Below are 26594 nucleotides of genomic sequence, written 5' to 3'. Positions count from 1 at the left end.
GCCCTGCTCCAGCACCACTAAGGCCCATCGAGGAGGAGGAATGTGGCCCATTAGTCTGTTCTTCATCACAGTGAGCTCTCTGGGTGATGGGGGATAGGTACTTCACTTCCACATAAGTCCTGAAGCCCTCTTCCTCTGCAATGAAGTAACGGCAACATCTTATTTCAAAGCGTCCTGTTGCCATGACGCCGGAGCTCATGGCCTTGCTCGCCGCGTGACAGATGTTCACGGTTGTTTTTGGAGGAGCGTTTATTTCCACCCGATTCCCTTCCCTCCTTCTCCTCCTTATAAATTCCTTATTCATGTTGGTGACACATGTCACAAATCCATGCAGCGGATTAGACCCAAACCTCCGCCCACGGCCCGAGGTCTAGCATGGAGAGGGCACCGCTCATGGCCCCGAAAATAATTGGCTCGGAACATCCTGTTACGGCCGCTTTGTTTGTGGCTCCACGCTGCGTAATAAAGGACTTCCACTCCCCGTGGTAACAATGGATCATGAACGCCCGCTATAGTCGGTGCGAAAATACCTTGGCCTTGTTGCATGATGAGCCGTCTCTGTGTGCCCTGTGCGGTTGTCATGTCAACGATACATCTGAGCGAAGCAGCTGTGGCTGCTGATTGGTTGCAAATGGTCTGTTCACACCTCACAGACAGGCAGATTGGCGGGACAGCCGAGAGAAGGTGCTCCCGCTGTCTCCCTGCAGCCATCCTTACATGCGCAGACGCTTACATGGGCCACTAATGACACACACACACACGCTCACACTCACGCATGCACGCACACGCGCACACACACACACACACACACACACACACACACACACACATTCACATTCACACTCACGCACGCTTGCATGCACACACACACACACACACACACACACACACACACCAAACACTCCCAGACCTTTAACCACAGACAGATGGTTGTTGAAACCATTCTACATGAATTTGATCCTGTTCTATGAAGTAGTGCCAGCCTATACGTTCCAATATACTGTATATGCACTGTGGTGTGGGGTCATAGGACGGGGAGGGGGTGTCCTTGAGTTCAGGCCTAGGGAGGACCACATTGAATTTGGACTGCAGTACCCATTTAAATGCTCAGTGTCAACGTTATCGTACATTTAAAAATTATTATCATTGTCATTTAAATACTTAGATCTTTACTTAGATTTTAAAATGGGTTAAAAGGCAACAGGTTTAGGCAACACAAACAAAAATGCATTTCAGTGAGGATCTCTGCACTCACTTTTGGGCTAAGTCCCCAATGGTTTCATGTGTGAAAAAAGGCCCTGATCTAACTAAATATGTCCATCCAAAGGTGTGACATATCATATATGCCATACAGATGTGCACAAAATGCCTGATCCAATGTAAGGTGATGGCACATGAGAAATATTCACAGATCACAAGATAGTGATGCATACTAACCTCTCCTTCTCACACATAAATAATGTATCTCCTTCCTTCGGATCCTAACCTCAAAACTCACGGCCATCTTGTGTTTTTGCATCATTTTGTAAATGTGGTCCAACTTAATTTTCCACTTTCATTTTTTTCATTTTTCCACTTTCTCTTTTTGCATCGGTAAGTGGCAGTTCTGCCTTCATAACAAAGGCACATTGGCACCTAATGTGTTATGGTAGTGTTATTCCTTCACAGGTATTTCCAAGGCTGGCGTACCTCTACGGTTGTCATTAGTGCTTGGTGCTACACAGCCGTTAACTGTTCCTTGAGCTCCATTAAGGCCATTAAGATACATTGGAGTTTATAGTGAGGAATATTGGATATCAGATAATTGGTTGTTTTTCTTACAGAAATATGACCGAGATAACATTACTAATAATTATTCATTAGTGCATACCTGTATACAGGTATGCACCTGTATATACCTGTATACAGTGCATACCTGTATACAGGTATGCACTATACCTACCTATATATACTGTATATACTGTATACCTATATATACTGTGTATATATAGGGCTTTTGTACTTGTAGCGAGATCGGTACGTGATTCCAACGGAAGCACAGTGCACATGTGCATGGCAGTGAATGGCAGAAAACAGGAGCTACATAACAACTTTTCTATTCAATAGCGGCATGACCACGACTCTGTAAAGAAAACGTTTGATCGGAGGCAGTACATTTTCTGCCTTTGACGGCACCCATGTGCAGGCTATTGCTGTGAGGAAACACTAGCTATACGTTTGCTTAACAGCGCTGTAATCTCAGCACAATGACCACATCACTTATGTTGACTGAAGAGATCAAAGTGGATATTAAAGGGGAAGGGGGGTGTGCGTCGGCCACGTGCAGGCGTTGGGGCTTATTTCTTATTTGATGCACTCCAGTTATCCACACTGCAGGTTCACAGGAAGAAAGGCTACACAAAGGCTGACTTTCAGCATTCCTTCCTGCAGCTTGGATCTCACAGCCAAACAATCCACCACATTAAGTCCTTTCTTTAGAATTATTCTATGGGTAGATCAGTCTGTTGTTTGCTTGGAACGTTGAGTATAAATCATAGTCAGGGACCACTCAAGAGAGCTTGCTCCGGTTTGTTTGTTAAAATGCTATCTTCACTGTGCTGTCTTTTTACTTGTTTTTACAATATTGGCTTATATGCATAAGGGTTTCAACTTATGCTCAAATTTATCACTTTAGTTTACAGTTTAGTATGGGTCCCTTAATCTGAAAAATGTTAACACTAAATTGTATTTTTGCCTCACTGACTATATTGGGAACATTTTGGGTCAAGAGAATAGATTGTTATGATGACAAGGATTGGTTATTTGCAGTGAAATTGTTATTACATGTAACTCATTGTGAAAAAGTGAATTAGTGAGGCCTGTTTCCGCATTGCGTCTTTTTTCTGGCAAAAACGCGATGGGGAGGCACACAGATTTTGACGCTACTGGAATACATCAATAGAACATTTATTAAGATTGTTGCTTACTAACAAATTTTATACATGCAAATACTCTTATCAGATTGTCATGCACCATCAGCCAATAAAAAGTGCTTTTGTTTTCTGTTTTCTGCTGTTGGCTAATGTTTGGGGTGTTTTTCGAACTGCAATCTAAAACTTTTATGCAAAATAACACTTCTCCTCTAACTGGGACTCATTGAAATGAACACAAATGTGTTTAAAACATCTCCATTGATCCTCTTTCACTCCTGCCTCCGCCCACTAATCACATGTCAGCAGCACCATGAGCGGCTGCCTGGATACCAACACCTCTGCTTCAACAAGTACATCAGCATTCATCTCCACACCTCTTCAGACGATGTACCATCCGTGTCTTTATCTCCATAAAGAAAGGTACTGAGCACGGTTCTTTCTATTGACCTTGATTTCTGCCTGCCGTCTTTTTCTTGTAAAGCCGGTGGATGGGAGTGAGAGAATGTTTTCTCCCTTATCACCAGCCTCCCAAGTATATCAGAACATCTTTTGTGTGAAGGCAAAGTCGAAAAATAGCAAATGATTAAATGTCGGTGAGTACCAACATTTTTGGAAATCGTTTTGGGCGTCTGGATCAGACGATGGCTTGGAGATCCAGATGAAGACAACTTAGTTGACATTTACATTTACATTAATGGCATTTAGCAGACGCTTTTATCCAAAGCGACTGACAAAGGATCATACACACATTCACACATCAACGGCGCTGTCAACCATGCAAGGCCACAGCCAGCTCATCAGGAGCAGTTGGGGTCAGGTGTCTTGCTCAGGGACACCTCGAGACGTAACTGGAATCGAACCTTCCAGTTACCAGCCAACCCGCTCTTCCACCGAGCCACTTAAGTGCAGCGATATCAAAGAGACCCCTATATTCAAGTGGACCACCATAAACAGGACCACCTTGTTGTTCTTATCGCTGAGGAGTGAGTCAGTGTAGGGACCAAGAGATGAGCTATGAAATACAGATGGCCGCTAGAACTGCTGTGATGAGCCATGGCTTGCCGCTCATGAGTGGGTTCCTAAACTGAGAACGGAGACGTACCAGTGTGTGCTGATGCAACAGGTCCAGCTGTCCTGTTTGTCAGATTTGATGAAGTGGGCAGAGTGTAAGAGGAACTGAGTTCAACCAGACTGGTGCTCCATACATGGCGCTTATACTCTTCTCCGTCACTCAAATGGGAATTAATAGTCAACATGGAGGGACTTTATTCAGACGGTATTACACAGGCGTATAATAGATTTACCTTGAAAATGGGTCATTGGTGCAGGAATGTTTGAAAATGTGATGATTTGCGGTTTAATTGGATAGGGCGGAAGTGACAAAACATGCTAGAAAGATATGTATTAGTGGGTTGCAAGTTTGATGAGAAACATATTATGGTATTGGTTGAGCTGTTAATCCTACCAGCAGGGAAATGTGTTCTGTTATCATTTGCTTTTTATATGTTTGCATAAGTTGTTGAAAAATCACTGGAAATGAGTGAGCAGGGTCAAAAAATAACATTTCATTTCATGGTGGCTTTACAGTGCTATCAAGGTGAAAAAAAAGTCAATTATATTTAATAGTGAATGATTTGGAAGATTTTATTTAATAAGCCATCCAACCAACAGAGTACACACAGGCACATTTAATAAAACCTAAAACCCTTCCCATTGGGCCCAGGTATGGAGGGATTAGCTTGGAAGTAAAGCAGGATTGAAACATAGGTGAGGTGCTGAGGTGTATCGTTACCATGGAGACAGGCCCATTTCAGGCTCGCACACGCCACATTATTATGTCCACAGAGGGTGTTTGGGAGGGGGTGGGGGGGGAAGTGTTGTGTAACCTTCCCCAAGACCTAGCTCTGGACCTGGGCTCTGGGTCTGCCGAGGCTGGGGGCGGTGTCTTTAACGTGACCGGGCATTCGGTGAGAAGACACTGTGATCACTGCCCTTATCTTCACAGGGGTTCAGGGCTGTTAGATTCATGCAGCTGCGGATGCATTGAGTCATTCGAACTGAATAAATCAGGACATCTTATATTGTATTGTAATCCATAAAAACGACGACTTCTGCCAAAGCCAAGGTTAGATTTTGCAAATGTAATACATGCAATGAACCGTCCACATCTCATCAAGGTCTGTTATTTAGCTGGCGTAAATTGTGGGCTGTCTGTGGCACGACCATTCATTTTAATATTCAAGAACATTTTGTCCAATTTCTGTCAAAGGGCCATGGCTGTGTGATATCATAATTTGAAACCATAACCTCCAATCTGTGGGTAGTAAACAGACCTCTAACGGACATTTAGTAATATGCACAAACAATCAAGCCCAAGCTGCAAAAAAGCTATTGAGTCTTTAGTTACCATACATGGTAAGTGCATGATTATTCTCCACTAGATTCCTGTAAATATGGTGCTTGAATTTATTCAGTTACGCTCAGTCTACACGAAGCGGTCAGCGGTGCATCTGCTGAATTATCTGTGTGTTTGTAGAGAAACTACAGGGTTGTGTTCTTACTGCCGTTTTGAATAAGTGACGCTTTGGAACACATTGAGGATCTCTCGAAGCTTAAAAAGTGTATTCCCCTCACATGAACAAAAATCTAGGCTACTCTAACACTTCAAGTCAATGGAAGTGGCTCACGGAAAGCAAATGCCAACCTGGCGTACTCCCCTTCTGCACACACAATGGATTGGTTATTCAACAACTCATCTGAATCTAGGTAAGCCAGACAAACGCCAATTTACAGATACCTTGGCATATCCCTCCAACATACCAAGGAGCCTACCTGGGAGACTGCACTGGCGAATATTCAGTTTTCATTGCTGAAAGCTGAATGACTTCTCGAGTTTTTACCATGTATGGATCCACTATTCTGTACTCCTCCCTCCCACCTGATCCTACATGACCATTAAAAAGCTTTATTATACATCTATTCAATGCTTGTCAGACTGAATCCTTCACACATACAATCCATGTAACGTACGGATGGACCTGGACCAGAGGAGATCCGCTGGCACCTGCCAGTGGCTTCAGCGCCGATGACTCAGGAGGTCAGCAGCACTACGCTTCACTGCATCTAAATACATGTTGCATGGTGAACAAGGCTCTTTAGTCCACAGGGGTCTCTTCCGTTCTGGTTACCGGCTTACGCGATTGGCCGCCGCAACGGGATGTCGGTTTGCGTTTCTCCAAAAGTGTTTTTTTTTTTCTGTAGCCCTCTCCCCCCCCCCCCTACCGCTGCAGCTTAAACGCCTGATTTGGTCTCTTACAGGAGCTGCATTGGGGAGAACTTCTTCAATCTCTTCTTCAATCCCTGACTGAGCAGCCGCCTTGATGTATTAGGTGGTCTCCACAGAGCCAATCTCCCGTTCCCAGACTTCTCTGCAGCTTGTTGCTGAAGGGTTCATCTGAGGTTGCGTATCTGTGCAGGAGGTAGATCAGTCATTTTGTGGACGGCAGATCTGTCTTTCCTTCATCAACTTTATGTGCAGGTGTTCTGGGAACAACGATTGGCTTTTCTTATGTGCTGAATCCAGATGCTGCAAGGAATCTCTGAGACCACCCTCTCTGTGGCAGGATGACACTGTGGAGAGACTGTGGTCTGGATCAAAAGCCTGGTAGGTGGCTGACGGGGGTCTAGGCCTGTGGGTCTATGAGTGACGCCACCCTTGGGTGTCGGTGGGGTCTTGGATTGATGCTTTCAGTCTATTCATTATCGTCTGCAGGACAGTCCATGTACCGGGCAGGGCTCACCAGGTAGCTCTCCTCCTTCCCAGACTCAGGATGCTCTTTTGGGGCTCCTGGGATTGACTTAAGCCTTTCTCTGGCTGGAGCACTCCTGCAGTGTGCTGGCTGTGGAGGACCCTAATGGACCGTCTCCATTGGTGGTAGTCTTCTTTGGGAGCTGACTTCTCACTTTCTTTTTCCCTCAGTGAGCAGAACCCAGTCGTAACCTTGGCACCAGGCCTCGTACTGGAGCCACTCTGAGCACTCTAGGAGGGGGTGTGTTGTTCCTGGTCGACGAAGACCACTGTGGTTGGAGTCTGCCTGTGGCTCTGGCTGTAGCCTGCTCAGTGATTCAACGGGATTCATCTGGGCCTAGGGTCTTCAGTCGTCCCACCAGGGCATGGACACCACGGTGAACCTCCTGAAGGCGATCGCCCCGCCGGACATCAGAGGTCTCTGTGACATCCTTAATCCTCTTAAGAGCCACCTGGTGGGGCTGGGTAAACATGGCTTTGAAGGCAGCCATTGTTGTCGGTGTAGGGAGTCAAGGAATGGAGGTAGGACTGCAGACATGATGATGGCTATGGAGGGGACAGGGGGTCATTGGACTGTGGCAGGCTCAGATACACCTGAGGCGTGGAGATAGGGGCTGCTGCCAGGGCTGGCAGTGGGGGAGACACAATGTAGTGCTGGTGGTGCCAGTGTCTGTCCTGTTTTCATCACACAGACATTTGTAAATACAGGATAACCTTATGCTAGGAGAAGCCGACTATCCAAACGTTTCTGGTCGTGTTGCTAAGCTCAGACAGATATAAATGAAACAATCGACCGACTGCTGTTCAGTTTTAGGATGTCAAAAAGATTTTACCTACTTCATACAGGCCTAATAGACTTCTGAAGCGGGTGATCCGCATGTACCGTCTTTCATTATCTCGGGCGGTGGGATAGTTTGAATCTGAGGTGAAATAAACTTTAAATCCACATAATATCCACGTCTGTCGAGTTGTGGTGAAAGCTGGTCTCCTCGCTGCCAGCACAGCTGTTACCACAGAGCAATTACTTTATTTTCAGAGATCTACCTGATGGGCCTGCCTGCACTATCGTGAATGTATTGAACAATATACTACAGGCTGTCCTGAGAATTGATGCAGAATTCCATTGGCTTTGCTGAAATATTGAATAGCTGCTAGGGGCCGTGTCATAATATCATATCAACAGATCGTGCCATACTAAATGAGGGTGAAGATGTGGAATTGCATATTAACACTTTCATGTTCCGTAGGGATTTGGGTTCAATCTCACAGGTAAATTTTTGAATTTTTTTACGTGGGGAAAAGGTTTGCATTCGACTACAGGTGCTGCCATTAGCAATCACATTATAAGTAAGATATCAAAACAATGCTGTAGTATACCAATACCAAGTACCAAGAACACCACAATTCAATTAAATTCATATACTTTATGGTTAATAATAGGCTATTGCACATTGAATACAAACCTTGGATTTCAAACTCACCTGTTTTGACTGCTTCAGACGTAATCTGTCTTTTTATTTGTGATTCAAAATTATACAGCCTTTTATTAATCTGTTTTTTTAACAAGGATTACGATTAAAATAAGGACAAAGCCCTATCAGCCTTTAACCCTTACCTGTCTATTCGGTTGCAGGTAACACTTGTTTTGGGTAGACATTGACCGTGTAGGTAGGGGAAATGTGCACTAATATTTATAGGCCTATAGCAAGCCTAATAAATCGAATATATTGATAACAAGAAGACAGCGAATAATTAAAACAGCCCAGACTTTTGGTTTGGGTATATAAAGCCTGGGTTTTTTGTCTTGCAAAAAATTCCCCCCATATTGATATGCTTACTTTTGGAGGGTTTTGAGAGTTAAAATCTGTTAGTTTAGTCTGTTTCTGTTCTGTTACTGTTTCTATTCGCCTCCCTCGGTTGTTCTCCATCGCAGCAGACACCAGCGTCGTGGGTTGGGCCGATCTGTGGAGACGAGCGCTCTGGAGCACGTGACCAGGGTAGAAAAAAGGCTCGGTTGATAAGTGCGCTCCTGCTCCCGAGCACCGGAGACTCGGCCAGCTGCTGTCCACGCAAGGTGCGCTCACTGCAGGAGGAGAGGCGCAACAAGACAGGGACCGGACACTTTTTTCGCTTTGACGCGCTGTCAAAAGCGACATTTTGTTTATAATTGGGAAAATTACAATTGGAAATGTTTCTACCACTCAAATCGTTTTAGCGCCAGAATTGGAGTGAAGGATAGTCCGCTGTTCGATTGAGGAGTTTCTGTGGATCTGGGAAGATAATGTGAGGTAGATAACCTTTCGTTTTAAACCCTTTGTTTGGGATTGTGCTTTGTTTTTTTATTAAGCGATGGTTTTCTGTGTTTTTCTTTCTTTTGTTATGTTCAATTCATTTTGGTGACTCAATTGATATATCATTTTGTAAATGTAAGTAATTTTAAATTTTATTGGGTTGTTGATAGTGATAAGTAGCTAATAATTATTTTCAGTTTTAATTTAAAAAAAAAGGGGTGGGATTTGTCATATATAGTGAAATCTTCATCTTGCTTGCAAATTTAGATATTGTTTCTGAAATGTATTTTTTCATAAGCATGTTTTTTTTTTTGTATTTTTTTCCCCCAGAAATGTATTGCTTGATTATGTGATTTCTGCAGTTTTTTTCCATACAATGAGAAAGGTCTGAAAAAATATTTTTCTTTTATCCATTTTTAGGTACGCCAAACATCAAATTTGACTGCAATATCCTCCCCCAGACACAGCCATGAAATCTGTGCTTGATGGTGTGGCAGACACCACCTTCCGGACTATCACCTCAGGTTTGCAATACCTGGGTTCAAATGACGCCAAGTATGACGACCCCACCATCCACGCTGACTTCATTAAGGGCGGCTTCGGTCTGCAGAAGCCCTCGTCCGCCTTCCGCAGCCACACGTTCCCCGACAAAATACCTGCAGACGAAGATCTCATCCTCAAGGGCATCTTGCCCTACCCTACCAATGCCACGGAGCTCCTTGGCAACAGGAGCGCCTTTGGCGAGGATGGCGACAACATGCGCTGCAGCGAGAACTTCATGGACATGGAGTGCTTCATGATCCTGACGCCCAGCCAGCAGCTGGCCGTGGCCGTCATGTCCCTGACGCTGGGCACCTTCACCGTTCTGGAGAACCTGGTGGTGCTCTGCGTCATCTTCCAGTCCCGCACGCTGCGCTGCCGGCCCTCCTACCACTTCATCGGCAGCCTGGCCGTGGCCGACCTGCTGGGCAGTGTCATCTTCGTCTACAGCTTCCTGGACTTCCACGTTTTCCACCGGAAGGACAGCACCAACGTGTTCCTCTTCAAGCTGGGCGGGGTCACCGCCTCCTTCACGGCCTCCGTGGGGAGCCTGTTCCTGACGGCCATCGACCGCTACATCTCCATCCACCGGCCGCTGTCCTACAGGCGCATCGTGACGCGCACCAAGGCGGTCATCGCCTTCTGCGTGATGTGGACCATCTCCATCGTCATCGCCGTCCTGCCCCTGCTGGGCTGGAACTGCAAGCGGCTCAACACCGTGTGCTCCAACATCTTCCCCCTGATTGACAAGAATTACCTGATGTTCTGGATCGGAGTGACCAGCGTGCTGGTGCTCTTCATCATCTACGCCTACATGTTCATCCTGTGGAAGGCCCACCACCACGCCGTGCGCATGCTGAGCCGCACCTCCCAGAAGAGCCTGGTGGTGTACTCGGCCGACGGGACTAAGGTGCAGAGCACCAGGCCCGAGCAGACCCGCATGGACATCCGGCTGGCCAAGACGCTGGTGCTCATCCTGGCGGTGCTGGTCATCTGTTGGGGGCCCGTGCTGGCCATCATGGTGTACGACCTCTTCTGGAAGATGGACGACGACTTTAAGACGGTGTTTGCATTCTGCACCATGCTGTGCCTGCTCAACTCCATGGTCAACCCGGTGATCTACGCGCTGAGGAGCAAGGACATGCGCCATGCCTTCCTCAGCTCCTGCCACGCCTGCAGGGGCAGCGGCCAGCAGCTGGACAACAGCCTGGAGTCCGACTGCCAGAGCCGCAACGCCCACATCGCCGCCCACAGGGCCGCCGAGAGTTGCGTGAAGAGCACTGTGAAAATAGCCAAAGTGACCATCTCGGTGTCGAGTGAGACTTCCGCCGCACCTGTTTAGTGGGGCTCTCTCGTGGGATGTACGGGCGAAGCGCGGCCGGCACCTCCACAATCATTGAGGCGTTGAGCACGCACTTAGAAAAGAACGATCCTGAGCAAAGGTTTGACAGAATTTCCTCTCCTGCGTCTAGCTATAGTGGTGAACAAATTATTTATGTTCTGTTACCGTGCCAGTGTATTGTGTAGTGTTTCAGTGCCAAAGTGCCAAATGGTAGTGAGAGGAATTGGTAAGGACTGAGGATATGAAGAACTACAAGACAACCATTAGTCTTTTTCTACCACACAGACGTCATGGATTCCGATTAATGAAGGCATATTATATTTTTGTATTGTAAATTCTAAATCAATATATCTTCATTTATGGGATAAGGGGCTACTGACATTTTTATTCGTGGATATTTGATTCTGTCACTCATGTGGATGTGCGGGCTGCACAAGAAGGAGAGCAGATTATTGCCCCTTGATGCTCGAGGATATGTGTGCGTCAAATCATTTCTTGGAGAAAACGACATCAAACATGGATTTAGTCTGTTTTTCTTTAATTATAGTATTATTCACATATCTTCTCTACATATTCAACACAATCCTTTGTCCCTTGATTAATGTCGACTGTATGAAGATAATTGAAGGGTCACTCTGCTGGTGAACAATCTGTAGAATAGCTTTTTTCTAAACTTTGCTGAATAAAAACGATTATGTTCTCTGCATACAATTTAACGGCAGGAGAAAACAAAAGGATTCACATCTTTAAAGTGAGGCGCAAGTATAACAATCCAAAAAAATAAATAGAAAAATCCTACATCTATGTTAAGAGTCTCTATTGTCCACTTCTTTACTCTCTAGCAGGTGGAACATTCTAGTAATGCGTCTTTGTTCAAATGTTTAGCTAAAAATTGTACAGTGTTTCTTGTGATAAGAAAAACGTGAAACAATAAAAACAAATGTTACATTTGAATGGCACATTAAATAATATTGCTAGCTTTTGCCTTAAGGCTGGACTCAGAGTGCTGGACACTGCTGTTAAATAAAGAGTTTTGTCTGAATATAGCTGCTTTCTTCAAGTGTGTGGACTTGGATTAAGCCTTATATATGTTTGTGAAACTTTGTGACTTAAGTAATTCCACCACAAGCCTTTTGACAATTGCAGTTGAGTTGTTTTTGTGGTAGCCTCCTCTCAGTGGTTGGGATAAATTAAAACAACCAATTCACAAAGGTTTAGTGAAATGCTTTTTATGTAACTTCAAATAAGGCACGTCTGCTGTGAAATTGAAAGCAAAGCAAAGCCAATTCATTAGTTGGTAAGCTGATGGACATTTTGTGTGAATTTATTGAAATCAACTGACCCATCAAAGCAATTGGGGAAATTGTGATTTTTTGGTTGATTATGTAATACTTTGATCTGTACATCTCACAGCACACTTGTTCTGTAGTCAATTATCTTGATGTAAGCTAACCAGACAGCTATCTATCAGTATGCTTTGCTGCCTCTTGTATTATTGAGTATTCAAGATCAAAATGTCGATTGTCAAGTGGCTTCTGTGCAATGGTGGCATAACAAAGGACTAAAATAAAAGAAACAAGTCTCTTTTGTCTTGATGTTTTTGAGATCTTGAAAATAAAGACACAGCTGGTTGACTATGAACGTATTTTTTTGTATTGGAAATATGTCGAATTGCAGGTAATACGGACCAAAACACAGTGTATATTCGTATTACATCATCTAATTATGAAAAGAACAGAATGGAAGCTGAGCAGCAACCGCAGAACATGTGGAACATCTTTGGCGCCCCCGTGTGGACAGTTCTCATCTCTAAAATATGTGGCCGATGGATCAACTCGGCGAATGTGAAACACATGTCAGAGATGTTGCAATGCACACTGCAGGTTTAGAAGTGTCACGTTGGTCAACTTGTATCCATTTAGTATTATTACTACCAAAACAATCTGCCTGATAATTGCATGCGTGTGTTTACACGCATGTGTGATATATAAATAAATATATAGCAACGTCGTACAGACTTTTTCCTATTTCCGACCCATGACAGTATTTCAGGCTACCTGTTTGTAGGCATACATTGGTAAAGGTAGGCTTTTGTGACATAATACATTGTTACATGTAAACGATGGGAAAGGCCATTGCAAACTGTTGAAATAAATCATCTTGTCTTGACTTCTCAGTGTGTTTATTGTGTAAGATGCGTGATTATGCTGCCAACAAATGTGTTATTTAATTAATATTTTATATGTGTGTTATTTAATCATTGACATAGCTACAAGCATTACGTGTTTGTAGTTTTCATTTATGAATAATTACTACAACTAACTATGTGTTATCAGGCGATCTTTGAACATAAGGAAACATAATTGTAAGGCCAATTAGAATGACAAATGACAGCGAATAATAGGCCCTACATTCAAATAATAATAATAATAATAATAACGATAATAATCATAATCATAAAAATAGATCCATAATAAGAAGAAATCAACATTTGTTCTGTCAATGTCACCTAAATGAATATACAAAATACAGTACAGATATAAGCTATAGTACTGTCTTTACAAATAGCATTCTCGAAAGAAAACCGGTGACGACACAAACGTTTAGAGAAACTTTTGTTTTGTTTTGTTTCAAACAGACCCGATTTAAAAGGCCCAGCATGAATTGTGGGATATGTAGTTCGTTTTCTAGAACCAAGCGCAAGCGGTCATAACGGCTATAGCAAAGAAAAACATCAAGTACCGACACGACATGCGTGTTTGCGCATGCCCACAGTGCCCAGTAGAAGGTAACCGAAAAGGCTTCGTCTGTGTGTTTGGACGGTCGTTTTGAATTGATAGCACGGCATCTGCTATCATCTAATTCTATACGCTATTTCTACAAAGTCAACCCGCGCAGACAGTTAAATCTTAAACTTAGCAATCTGTGTACAGCAACATTAGTTGTCGGAAAGATAGTACGAGGCGAGAAAAACCGATATCGCGCTGACGCCGGAAGCTCTGTATCTTCACCAAGCTAACGCTAGCTCGTACAAGAGCAACAACTCGGCCTAGATTAGGGACAGCAGTTGGCTCTCAGCATTCTCTGTTGATCAGGTTTTAGGATAACTCTCGGTACAATGGCTTGTGGTGCTACTCTGAAGAGGACCATGGATTTCGATCCACTCATGAGCCCGGCATCACCCAAAAGGAGGAGATGCGTCCCGATCATGTCCACAGCTGCTTCCACTTCTTCGCCACAGAAGTATCTGCGTATGGAGCCTTCGCCATTTGGAGAAGTGGTTTCCTCCAGACTTTCAACCGGTAGGAAGCATTTCATACAAAACATCATGCTTCTAACTAATTATCCCATGCTATTAGACGTTGCTTTGCCCGATCGCGTTATCCGCCAGCTGGACGGGCGACTAATTGATTGCTCTACGATGACTTGATTTCTCAGAACAAATCCTACACAACATCAAGCAGGAGTACAAGCGGCTGCAGAAGCGCCGACACCTGGACAGCGCTACGCAGCAGACGGACGGCTGCTGTCCCGTGGACCTCCAGAGTCCTCCGAGTGGATCGTCAGGTAACGACAGTCCGCCGCGGAGGGCCATGAAGACCATCCTCAGCCTGGGCTAGGCTGTGGAATGTGACAAAATGTCTGATGTTGTGACCTAATCAAACTATGTTGGTCACACAGATGCCATTGCAACCTTATATCTCTTCTGCAAATGGTCCACAAGATCCTCTTGACTAATGGGTGTCCCAGATATAATCATTTACAATGATTTTGTTGTACAATATTCCTAGTATCTCTGGTTCCTGTTGATGTACATGATACATATGTAAATTATCCTGTAGATGCACACAGTGCCAATCAAATAAATCCCACGTAACATACAAAACATGAAATACACACACACACACACACGGGACATGAATATCTAGGGAGACAGACCACGGTGGTCTTGGTATGAAACCATCTTGGGAGCCACACCACTGTAGTGACCATGTCTGTCGGCTGTGTGCAGGGAGCTGCTCCACGTCCCCCACCAGGAGAGAGCAGCCGCTGTTCTCCCTCCGGCAGGTGGGCATGATCTGCGAACGGCTTCTGAAGGAGCGGGAGGAGAAGATCCGTGAGGAGTACAACGAGATCCTGACCTCCAAGCTCGCAGGTATCCTTGGCATGCCGCTTAAGAACCGAGATGTGTAAAGCGCTGTAGCTTGAGCGAGTTTTAATCACATGTTGTTGTTTTTTCAGAGCAATATGACGCCTTTGTCAAGTTCACACATGATCAGCTGATGCGACGGTTTGGAGAGCAGCCTGCTAGCTGTAAGTAGATATTTGATAAACACAATTCTGGGTAGACTACAGTATGTCAAACCTTTTTATTTTAAATGTATACACATGTTTTGTACATGCTCAGACATTTTAAACAAGTACTACCAATGTTGAATGCAGACTGATAGACTCAATGATGCTAATGAGTTATTTCTGCTAGGGAAATGTAGCCTGTACATTACACCCCCTAATATTAATATTGAATTGTTGTTCAAATGTATTGTGCTTCTAGATTCAAATGATTTTCCTCAAAATCACAGATTTAACTAGATGCTAGTATGTAGAAAAGTGATGCTTACTTCAAGTTGCCATCGCTCTTAAGTTTTAGACCTTGAAGACTGGATGCTGGATCCTAAATATCTTGACAATAAAAAAGAATGACTAGGACAGTAGGACCTAATTTACTTTTCTTATAATGCCACAATATTAAAAAAGTCAAACTGCAATAAGTTAAGCTAACAGTGTAAAAGGCATGAGTCAAATGAGCCGTACCAAGGTCTCAACGCTGTGCCGTGCTCCTTTGTCTCGCCCCCTGTCCCTCAGATGTTTCCTGAGTGTCGCTGTGTGACGGCGGATCTCCTTACCTATTGCTGCGAGCTACTCCAGGGAACTGGGTCTGCTTGGACGTGCCTCCTACCTGTGCCATATTGCCTGTATGTGGACGCACTGTCTGCAGCCTCAGACAGTGGCATCCACATCTGCTATCGCAGCTAGCGTGAGGAGGGCTTCCCGCTGTCTACCCGTTGAATGGACCTTTGACTCTCTTACCGATGGCCTCTTTTTACTGCCGTGTTGCTATTTATTTGGCTTTGTTTCGATGCCTCTTATAAGGCAACCTGCTACATGCATTGCTTTTTTCCCTGACAAAGCTGATTGTTTTGCAGAAGTGATCTTACCTGTATAGCTACTCTTAATGTACATTTTAAAGAAGGGATTGGTCACCCATGGGTGGTCGGATCAATAAACCTCTCAGACTGGACAAGAGAAATGTTTTTTTTCTTTTCAAGAATTGTTTCATAATGTATGGAAATTACTGGAATTCAGTTTGTATACACTGTATTCATTTTGTTTTGGTTATCAAAATATCATTTTATTTGCTAAATGTGTTGAGACATTGGTTCAAACTAAATAAATTCTTTTCACAAATGTGTTAGTAAAGTAGTGTCATGTTTGCGCGCCTATTTTGTTTAGTGACTTGAATTTGAGATTTGTTGACAAGATGTAATTATCTAGGCGTACATTTTATTCTGTAACATTAGTACTAAACCAATTGTGCAGATACTCAAAAATAATCGGAGCTGATCGTTAGATTTAGTTTTTTATATATTGTTACAATGGATAGTCGCAGTAAAAAGGGTTGGTATGATCGAGTGAGTCATAGACACACGCATAGGCATAAAATGGTGTGGACGTGGGGATTCAGTTCAGTAGCGGCGGAGCTTATTTCAAGCGACCCTTTTTCACGTCTTAGTGTCGTCAACAAACGAAGCCTTCCGATTGGCTGATGGAGAAGGTGGCACAGTTAACAAGGAAGTAGAGGAAATATCAAGTTGAACCTGAGCCGGTTGTCTTTCATAGTCAAATAAATACATGTAAAATGTGTGATTATTAAATGTAGTCTTGCGCAAATGGCTTGTTTCTTTAGAAGAAGCATTGCTGCAAAGGTATTTACTTCGGGGCGTTGATTTGAAATATTGTGTGGTGCATGTGCACGTTTGCAATAGCTTGTCCAAAACAAAGTTTGTATGAGGCTTATGTTGTCACGAAGCTCATAACTATTGTACTTTGTCTAATTGTGTATTTTCAACAAACGTCATTAATATTCTGGTAGCAGTCATAGTTTATATTAATGTCTGCTATGTATCATAGCTGGCAAGGACATTGCATCAACCAGAAGATGTCTTCATTCCAGCCCTTCATGCGGCTCCCGTTTCAAAGAAACGGTAATGTTTGTTTGTGTGTGTCTGTTATTTTACCGAGTCCGCTCAAATGTTGAACCATGTTCCCTAAAGTAAAAATAAATAAATAAATAAATATATATATTTTTTTTTCCAGTCAATCTCCTGATTTCAGACTGCCCGTCAGTACACTCCGGATGAATGGCATCCTACCGTCCCACGGAGACGCTCAGCTGCAGGCAGAAGCACTGGCCAATGAGGTTCGAGCCTATAGAGTAGAGCATAAGTAGCAGGTCGATTATCACACGGATGAACATACTTTTCCCCACATACCTTTTAGAACACAGAAGAGAGAACCTTTTTTGGAGACTATTTTGTAGTATTTAAAAAAAGTTGCCCTCTAATAGATAGGCCTAAGCCATATAATATTAGTAGACTAGACATTCTCATTGTCAATAACTATTTCTTCAACTTAACTATTTCTTCTTTTCTGCTCAGTTGAATCAGGACAATGTAGTTGAAGAAATATCTACAGGGCCTGGGGGGATGATCACCTTCAAAGTCCACCGTAAACTTCTTGTGGAGGTATACTGCATTTGTTTACCTTTGTACAATGAAAACAAATGGTCAAAATATACTCTCACTTCTGTTTGTGTGTCCCACTGAAAACTTTTCATGCCCTTAATATTGGTGTTAGAAAATGTTGGAGCCCTTTGGAGAAGAGGAGGTGATGTTTGGCTTTAATAGTGAACTTTTCAATACTGTCAAGAAAGGAAAAACGCTGGTGGAATATAGGTATATTTTACACACACACACAGACACACACGCACACAAACACACCCTTAGATGTTTAACCCATATTTGTATTTCATGCTACAGTTCTCCAAATATTGCAAAGAAATTTCATGCTGGACACTTGCGGTCAACTATCATAGGTGAGCATTTCTTTTTATTTGTACAATATATCAGTTGGAGGATGTGATTTTATTGCTAACATTATTGAAATCACTATAGATAAGAATTGACTACAGATATATTCAGGTTTCACACATTGTCAGTTTAAAGTGGATAGTAAATTCATCTTAATCTGCTATATGCCAGGTAACTTCATCGCCAACCTCAAGGAGTCTCTTGGGAACCAGGTTATTCGAATGAACTATCTGGGAGACTGGGGCATGCAGTTTGGTGAGGGAATAACGCAAATGTCTTGCTTTTATATAGTTCTATGTCTTCATAGTAGAAACCATATTTATAATGGTCTGCTTTTTCGTGCTTCAGGTCTGCTGGGGGCTGGCTTTGAGCAATTTGGAAGTCAAGAAAAATTGAATGTGAATCCCTTACAGCATCTATTTGATGTGAGTTGAACAGGGCTTTTGAGCATTTGACACACCCAGTATTGCATATTAGTGTTTTATGTGTTCGTTTTTAATGTGTAATCAATTATACTGTAAAAATCCTACTTGCAAGGGAATTTTACCGGTAAGGTTGTGTGTGAATGACGTGTCCTGTACCTTCAAGGTCTATGTTCAAGCAAACAAAGAAGCCGAGCATAATAAGGAAGTCCAGCTGGCCGCCAGAGAATTCTTTCAGAAGTTGGAGCAGCACGACAGCCAGGCCATGTCACTATGGCAACAATTCAGGGAAATTACAGTCAAGGAGTACCAGCAGGTTTACAAGGTACACATCCAACGCACAACTTCCAGGGTCAAGCAGGGGTTGATAACCGCTCTGGCAAGGCAGGTGGAGAGTGATTTTGTAAAATCACTTCCTTTATATGATGCATTTCCAAGTGAAAACTGAATCCATGAAAATGCCTTTTCCCTTGAAGTAAAACTACCAGGAAATATTCCCTCAATATTTGTGTTTACTCAATTGTGACCTACACATTGTTTAGAAGTGAAGCACAGAGAAGATATAACATCATTATAGCAAATACAGTAAAAAGTGTTTCTTCTTTACCCCCCTTCAATGAAGCTTTGCCTGTATCACCTTTCAGCGGTTGGGCGTTCCCTTTGACATCTACTCCGGGGAGTCCTTCCACCAGGAGCAGGCCCAGGAGGTGGTGCAGCTGCTGCAGACCCGCGGCCTGCTGAAAACCACAGAGTAGGTTCATGTAGAGGGGATCTTTAGATCTTAAATGGGACATTTTTGAAAAAGACATTGTTGAAGGGTACGGCCCTGATACACAAACAGACATGTCTAATACACCCAACTACTTCACTGGGTCATTGATATTACAGGAGGATATCGACAGGGTGTGGGTAATCAGATGCACAAAAATCAAGTACTTGATGTTGCATGATGTGATCATGCAACATCGAAGGAAATGGCTTGGGAGCCCCTGGTCTGATCAATCAGACCAGGGGCTCCCAAGCCGTTCCTATTATCAGAATTGATCTTACAAAAGATAAATTCCCTCACATCTTTCCCTTAGACTACATTTTCGATACAATGGCAAGAGTCATAGACGGTCTGTGTTGGGGTCTGGGCGTGTTTTGCAGGAGGGGAACTAGCGTGGTGGACGTCTCTGCAGAGGGCGACATGTCCAGCTGCTCTACCGTGTTACGTAGTGACGGCACCTCGCTCTACATCACCAGGTCAGTGGCGGTCCTCCAATGGTGGGAGAGCACACGCACACACACACACACACACTTTTGACCATGCTGCACATATTCACTGTTTTGCTTCACTTAAGTATAAAGCAGTCACAAAGTTTAATGTTCAAGAACCAAATCAGTGAATTCATGCATAACAACCAAAGCCAATGAGAGAGAAGTCCTAATTGAAAGTATAGTTGGACATAGACATGTGCTAATGAGGTAGTGCTCTTGTTGAACTGGTTATAAATCATGTTGGAATTTGTTTGTTTTGTATTTGCAGAGATATTGCTGCAGCTATAGACCGCAAGGAAAAGTTCAATTTTGATGAGATGATTTATGTGGTAAGCATCCATGTGTGCTTGAATGTCCAGTAGGTGCGCGTTTGTGTGTGTGCTTGAATGTCCAGTAGGTGCACGTGTGCGTGTGTGTGTGTGTGTGTGTGTGTGTGTGTGTATTTAAAAGGCTTCAATGTACACAATGTGGTTTGAAACTCTTTTTGAAAATGTTATTGTTCGCTTTTTCCTGTTGAAGACAGACAAAAGTCAACAGAATCACTTTCAGCATTTGTTCCGCATCCTACGCATCATGGGACATCCTTGGGCTGAGAGGTAGAGAGAAAATACAGTCATGTCCTCACACACACAGCTAAAAAACAAGCTCTACCAAGCTAAAGGCAGACCAGCAGACCATCAGGGTTAGTGTGACCTGTGTGCGTGTGTGTGTGTGTGTGTGCGCCTGCAGCTGTCGGCACGTGTCCTTCGGCCTGGTCCAGGGCATGAGCACCAGGAGAGGAGAGGTGGTGTTCCTGGAGGACGTCCTGGACGAGGCCCGCGCCCGGATGCTCCACAACATGCAGCAGGCAAAGAGTAAAAAGAAGTTCCTCAAATAGAAAACAAAACCGAAAGAGAAAAAAAAACAGTTTATAGCAGAGTTGAGTTATATAACAGTCATAGCAGGTGTTCAGTACCAGCATGTCAGAGCTCTCCCTCAGTGTGTGGTGATGGCGTGCTGCCCCTCACCAGCCATCTACCACACACATGCCACATGGAGAAAACAAGATTTCGCACAAGTCTGTCCCTCACCGTCTCCTAATGTATCCGCCAGCCACCAAGGAGATGGACGACCCCGGGGACACGGCGGAGAAGGTCGGGATGAGCGCCCTCATAGTTCAAGTAGGTTCACATACCGTCATGTAGAGTGGGATGAATGTTGTGGGTGCTTTTCAATTTCGGTCAGACTTGTGTGCTGAGCGGGGCTGAGCTAGACTGCTCACTTTCACTCTCCCGCTTGGTTCTTAAACATCTTGCAGATCCTTGGCTTTAGAGTCAAACTATCATGTAGTGCCACGTGACTCACATCCCACGTCGTCATTGGTCAACAGGGTTGTTGTTGTTTTTCCAATTGCTCGTGAGATGTTTAAGCAATAGGTCTGAGATCTGTAGTTTGCGTCTTGTGTTGGGGTCTGGTTGATGAGGTGTCTTTCCTCTCAGGACTTTAGAGGCCCGCTGGAGGCGGACTACAAGTTTGACTGGGACCGAATGCTCCAGGCCCAGGGAGACACAGGGGTCTTCCTGCAGTACACACACGCACGTCTACGAAGGTAGCAGCCACCTCTGAAACACCTAAACAGTACTTTCATTAGTTTGTCCCCAACTGGTTGTTTATAAGGATGCAGGGTGTTCATAAACCAGTTACTGTTGGATCAGTTATTATGTGTGATTTGTGACATTGTGTCTTTCAGTTTGATACGGACTAATAGCACTATAGCAGCCAAGGAAATTGATCCTTCGCTCCTATTGGAGCACAGAAGCATCGCTATCCTGCAGCATCTTCTCCGGTAAGTGTGTGTGTGTGTGTGTGTGTGTGTGTGTGTGTGTGTGTGTGTGTGTGTGTGTGTGTGTGTGTGTGTGTGTGTGTGTGTGTGTGTGTGTGTGTGTGTGTGTGTGTGTGTTAGTTAGAGAGGTCAGGTTTCAGCTCTAGGCCTCAAACAAGTGTGCCCTGATTACAATGTAAGAAACATTATACAATAATATTGTGTTATAGGAATAATATCATTCAGTCATGCTCATTGTTATTGTCCCTGAAGGAATACGGTTTAAAATTAAACCAACAGAAATCTTCACAATGAAAGATAAAGTTAAAATTTACCTCATGGGCCAAAAACATTAAAATCCCTCAAATGGTAGGTTAATGATCTGCAAATTATTAAATGATATATAGATGCATCTCTATCTATTTGTATATTTTGGTGTCTCTTTCCTTCAGTTTTGATGAGGTGTTATACCAGTCTAATCGAGACCTGCAACCCAGACACCTTGTCACCTTCCTCACCAAGCTCAGGTAAGCTTACATGCTGTTGAACCCGCTCTCCAGGTTTCCATTGTGAAATATATTTAATATATAATTTGGTCGACTTCGGAGGAAGAAACAGTGCCATCCTATTATTGTAACATGAATAACTTATTTGTGGATGATGGCAAAATGTCTCTATCTCTTTTCGTCTGTTCCAGTCACCTGGTTGCCTCTGCTCTCAGGGAGCTGCCAGTCAAAGGAAGCCCTCACCACATTGCCCAGGTGACAAGTCTCTATTGTCTCTATTCAGTACTGATTGTTATATGAGAGTGGTTAAACAAAGGATCAGGTTCAGCCACATTCAGGAGTTATCTTTTCTCTCTATCAATTTGGTTCGTTAAGAAAATTGCGCTATACACAAAAGTTAACTTGAAGATTGTTTCAATTTATTTGTATACATTTTTTCGAATTTGCTGACAATACTTGATATTTTCCCAGCCAAAATGTAGCTACCAACCAACAAATATTTTAACTAATCATATATACATAAATAAATATTCTCTATTATTCTTAAAAGGTGCACCATAGGCCAGCACAATTACCGGAATCCCATATGCAACAACTAAATAGGAATATATTGGTCAGTAACAGATGGCAGAGACGCTTACTGTTCCTATCGTCCCATTGGGACAAAAACACGAGTGAGACACAGCCACAGTGACTCAACGTTGGCGTATGTTTATATTTCCACAGGCCCGGTTAAGACTGTTCAGCGGTGCCTGCTCAGTCCTAGCCAGTGGAATGAGGATCCTGGGCATTAAGCCTGTGGAGAGAATGTGAGTTTATTAAGACTGAACCGCCAAAGATCATTGTAAATAAAAATGTCACACACTCAAAACATTCCTCGGTTCATTCATTTTTTTTGTTCAAACAAAGTGTAACAAAAGGACTCCTTTCTGTTGGTTATATACTTTAATTAAAGCTTTGATTCGCTTTACGTTTAAAAAAGAAAAGGAAATCGGACATGACAAAACATTAAGAAATCACAGCATCAAAGTAGACAAAAGGTACAATAGAAATATGAGCCGACATGCAGTCCGTTGTGATTGGGCACTCTTTAACAGTCTGGTAGAATGAAATCCATGATTCAACAGGCTTTATCATGAAGTGGCCGAGTCCCAGCTAACCTTTCAACACATGGACCCTCTACATCGACGCCGGGCGACTGTGTATTTAAGTCACCACAAAACGATGTCATCTTAACATAACCCTCCATCTGTCGTACGTGACCTTTGGCCTGAATGTGGTTGTGGCCAATAGAATACAAAACAAGAAAATACCAGTCCATCGGAGGCCTTTCCGAGGCCCCACCCCTTCAGACGGTGATCAGCTTCTGTTTGATCTCTGTGTCGTTTGCGCCGTGCCGCGGCAGCTTGGCTGCTTCTTGCTTGGGCAGGCCATACAGGTAGATGGACACGCACACCATCATGGCTCCAGAAGCAAAGGTCACCGCTGGGAGAGAGTGAGGGAGCACAGTAAGAGATGCTACTTTCATCCACACACGATTAAACAACTTTTTGTTTAATCGTAAAGTCAAAAGTATGCCTTGATAATCCAGGAATCTATTACTTTAATACACAATCCCACCATGATTTTAAAGCCACGTACTTAAAGACCTCCATACATTTGCACTTGATATTTTAATTTAATTACATATGGTCATACAAGGCTTATTATTTGCCCTTGTTCCAAGAACGCCATTGAAATAGTGATGAAAAGCCCCATTGGATGGCAATGGCATGTTGTGCCGTGCTGCACTTAGGAAAACTTACTGATCTGCAGACCGAACAAGAGGACGGACGCCACGGTGGAGATAACGATGGCGGCGGCGGCAGAGAAGCCCTTCATGATGTTGTCCGTGTACTTCACCACAACCGAGGTGTACAGACCCCCCACACTGGCCAGGACTGGGGGGGGAGGGGGGTTATAGTGGGGACAAAAAAACACAGGGTCAACAACTGTACAAAAGAGAAGACATGGATAGGGACTATCTCAAACACATCCCTGCGTGTGTAGTGGGCCACTTACACACGACAAAGCATACCCAGGGGGTGTAGCCGAAGAAGAAGCCCTTTTCCATGACCTTGGCGCCGTCTGTCACGTACACGCCAAACAGCGTGACGGCGATGCCAGAGATGTACATCTGGATGTTCCTCACCCACAGGGACGTGTCGGAGCTCTTCAGGACCTTCTCAAAGTATACACCTGGACCACACAAGCGCAAAACCCCGACAGGCAAATGTGTTAATGCGACATGTATCCAGATCAGAAGGATCAGGTTCCATCTGTGTGGTATTTTACCTGCAAACCCAGAACAAATGACGGCAATCGCGATGGCTACAAAACCCACAAAGGGGTTTTGTTCGATCTGAAAGGATGAAATACAACCAAAACCAGGTCAGAAATTATATCATTGAAACATTAGCATTAACCATGAAATGACAGCGTTTCTTTTACCCTTTCTGGCGCCATGTCATCCTACCTGGACTTTAGTGGCTTCTGCAGGCTTCCATTGGACCAGGGTGACCCCAGCGCATAGCATTAGGACTGAGAACCACTGCATCCTGCTGAGGGAGCGGTTGAGCATGAGCACCATGCACAGGGCTGTGCATGGGATCTTCAGCTGGTAGGTCACCTGTCCACACACACACACCAAGGAGAAGTCTTGGTGAGAGAAGTACACCCTGCATACAAGTAAGAAACATCGATTCTGCAGTGGCCTTCGCCAGCTATGTCACCCAATTAAAATGAATGTCATTCATGCTGGAAAAGATACACACTGTGAATGCAGATGTTGATCGTTTTCAATGAACTATTTGAGTACCGTTTGTAAAACGTAAGGATTAAAGCCAAAGCATGAAATTATGTATTCTGGCCAGCCCTATCTGTTGTTTATAGCCCTAGAGTTCCCATGGCCATAACCAAATGGAAATCAGATGAGTAATGGTTACCTGATACACTGCTGCATCCAGGTTGCTTAAGGCCAAGAAGGCCATGTTATTCTGGACAGCATACACCACTGAAGGAACGCTGAGTTTGAGCAGTTCTTTAGGGCTGTGAAACACATGTTCCACTAGAGAATTCTTCAACCGACTGGGGCTTCCCGTTTCTCTGTCAGAAAAACAAGAGACAATATGTTAACAAAATCTGTGTAAGCTGACAAATTTCATTTAATTTCAGCAAGTTCACTGCTGATGGCCAAGTGTCAGACTAGCCCCATTTGTGCACTAAAGATCCAGCTTATTGTCATTATGTTAATACAGACCTTTGGGTCACGCGGATCACATAGCAACCCTTTCAGTAGAAAGTAACCGTGTTTCTCTACTTCCCAGGTTCATAAAAGGCTTTTGAACATATGGTACCGATAATTGTATGTCATTTTGTAGCCTGGGGGAAAGTGTGTTTATTCCAGTTGAAACAGATATTTATCAATGTTTTGTTCAACCCTTGACTTCAAACAGGATTGGTGAGATATGTGGAACAGTTACTGCCCGCATCTCTATTGACACTGAATGTTTGATATGCGATTACAATGTAAACCAAAGGCCCATTGATACACCCTTATAATCCGGTTGTACAGCTTCCCTAAAGAAACTTCAGGTTTATAAAAACATCAATTTAAACTTAAAAAAGAAGCAGGATGTAAAGGGTTTGCCTCACACTGCCCAGCACTAGCAATACATATTACGATACACTGGAACTACTGTGGTGAAAGAGGGTCATTCTAACCTCGCCAACATCCCAAGACTCAGTATTAATTTGATGACTTCAGTGGTGCACACAGCGGTGGTGGAGAAGTACAGATCCCCTGATGATATGGTTCTGGTGTACCGCAGGGCCACAGTGTATGTCGCTGCCACCAATGTCATCACTGACAGGCAGTACAGCTTGAACGCCGCACTCACCGGCTCTGACAGCAAAACAGATAAACATCGGAAATGAACATGAAGGAATGCAGCGCAAAAGAGCAGAAAACAGAGCTGAAAATATAACGTGGCAAACGATTCGGTTACCAAATAAAAAAACAAGCAACATAATGCAAACCTTGATGTTGCGTGTAAAACATTGTCTTTTACATTGACATGTTTCATCTGCGTGTTTTTTTTCTTTGAGTTAAGGCAAACTAATTCACTTGAAAAGGTTTGCAACTCACCGTTGGCCATTGTTATTGTTGTATGTCTACTCGAAAATTAAATAAGTTCCACAAGGATAAATCAGGGAACGATATGCTCCAACATTGCTCAGTAAACACGGTCCTCTCCGGCATACTTCCGGTTAAGCCCACAATGCAACGGGCCTCCCCCTGCCCCAGGGGGGCGCTTGTTTCCCACACCTTTAAATGCCGACTGCAGTAAGCACACACCGGTGGAATCTAATGGTAACAGCGTATATAAGGCATTTGAAAAAATACTAGACACACACACGACGTAATATCATGTCATACACAAGACATTGCACTTGTAAATTACAACTGTCTTAGCTGTACTTTATATTGTTTGTGGACGCATGTTCAGATTTAAACAGAAAA

General features: G+C 43.6%; 4 protein-coding genes across 5 annotated transcripts; 3 read left to right on the top strand and 1 right to left on the bottom strand.

The window, feature by feature from the left end:
- Positions 1 to 9477: 9477 nt before the first annotated feature.
- Positions 9478 to 10893, top strand: LOC311363591 (cannabinoid receptor type 1A; the record flags this gene model as incomplete). Its single annotated transcript, XM_084483546.1, has 1 exon — positions 9478 to 10893. The coding sequence occupies exon 1, from the start codon at positions 9481 to 9483 to the stop codon at positions 10891 to 10893; it is 1413 nt and encodes a 470-aa protein (XP_084339672.1). The 5' UTR covers positions 9478 to 9480.
- Positions 10894 to 13692: 2799 nt separating this feature from the next.
- On the top strand, positions 13693 to 16356 carry akirin2 (akirin 2). Its single transcript, XM_084483884.1, has 5 exons — positions 13693 to 14195; positions 14332 to 14460; positions 14906 to 15049; positions 15136 to 15207; positions 15760 to 16356. Exons 1-5 carry the CDS (start codon positions 14012 to 14014, stop codon positions 15768 to 15770), a joined length of 540 nt encoding a protein of 179 aa, XP_084340010.1. The 5' UTR covers positions 13693 to 14011; the 3' UTR covers positions 15771 to 16356.
- Positions 16357 to 16754: 398 nt separating this feature from the next.
- Positions 16755 to 22894, top strand: rars2 (arginyl-tRNA synthetase 2, mitochondrial). Its single transcript, XM_084483455.1, has 20 exons — positions 16755 to 16880; positions 17086 to 17159; positions 17272 to 17374; positions 17613 to 17699; positions 17812 to 17909; positions 17994 to 18049; positions 18216 to 18299; positions 18393 to 18469; positions 18633 to 18791; positions 19111 to 19217; positions 19616 to 19711; positions 19995 to 20055; positions 20246 to 20322; positions 20456 to 20580; positions 20819 to 20886; positions 21205 to 21314; positions 21456 to 21551; positions 21980 to 22054; positions 22225 to 22288; positions 22760 to 22894. The coding sequence occupies exons 1-20, from the start codon at positions 16845 to 16847 to the stop codon at positions 22844 to 22846; spliced, it is 1740 nt and encodes a 579-aa protein (XP_084339581.1). The 5' UTR covers positions 16755 to 16844; the 3' UTR covers positions 22847 to 22894.
- slc35a1 (solute carrier family 35 member A1) lies at positions 22441 to 26340 on the bottom strand. 2 transcript variants are annotated; one of them, XM_084483457.1, is made up of 9 exons: positions 26220 to 26340; positions 25796 to 25976; positions 25018 to 25177; positions 24549 to 24701; positions 24368 to 24434; positions 24095 to 24271; positions 23839 to 23973; positions 23347 to 23518; positions 22441 to 22829 (listed from the first exon to the last, which is right to left on the bottom strand). In XM_084483457.1, exons 1-8 carry the CDS (start codon positions 26227 to 26229, stop codon positions 23382 to 23384), a joined length of 1020 nt encoding a protein of 339 aa, XP_084339583.1. In that variant the 5' UTR covers positions 26230 to 26340; the 3' UTR covers positions 22441 to 22829; positions 23347 to 23381. The 2 variants fall into 2 exon arrangements, with proteins under 2 accessions (XP_084339583.1, XP_084339582.1); XM_084483456.1 differs by lacking the exon at positions 22441 to 22829 and having other exon boundaries at positions 22970 to 23518.
- Between the last annotated feature and the right edge of the window lie 254 nt (positions 26341 to 26594).

Source organism: Micromesistius poutassou (assembly GCF_964030765.1).
Source record: "Micromesistius poutassou genome assembly, chromosome: 19".
Lineage (NCBI taxonomy): Eukaryota > Metazoa > Chordata > Actinopteri > Gadiformes > Gadidae > Micromesistius > Micromesistius poutassou.
The sequence above is the reverse complement of the archived record's forward strand: the minus strand, read 5'-3'. Positions and strand labels throughout refer to the sequence as shown.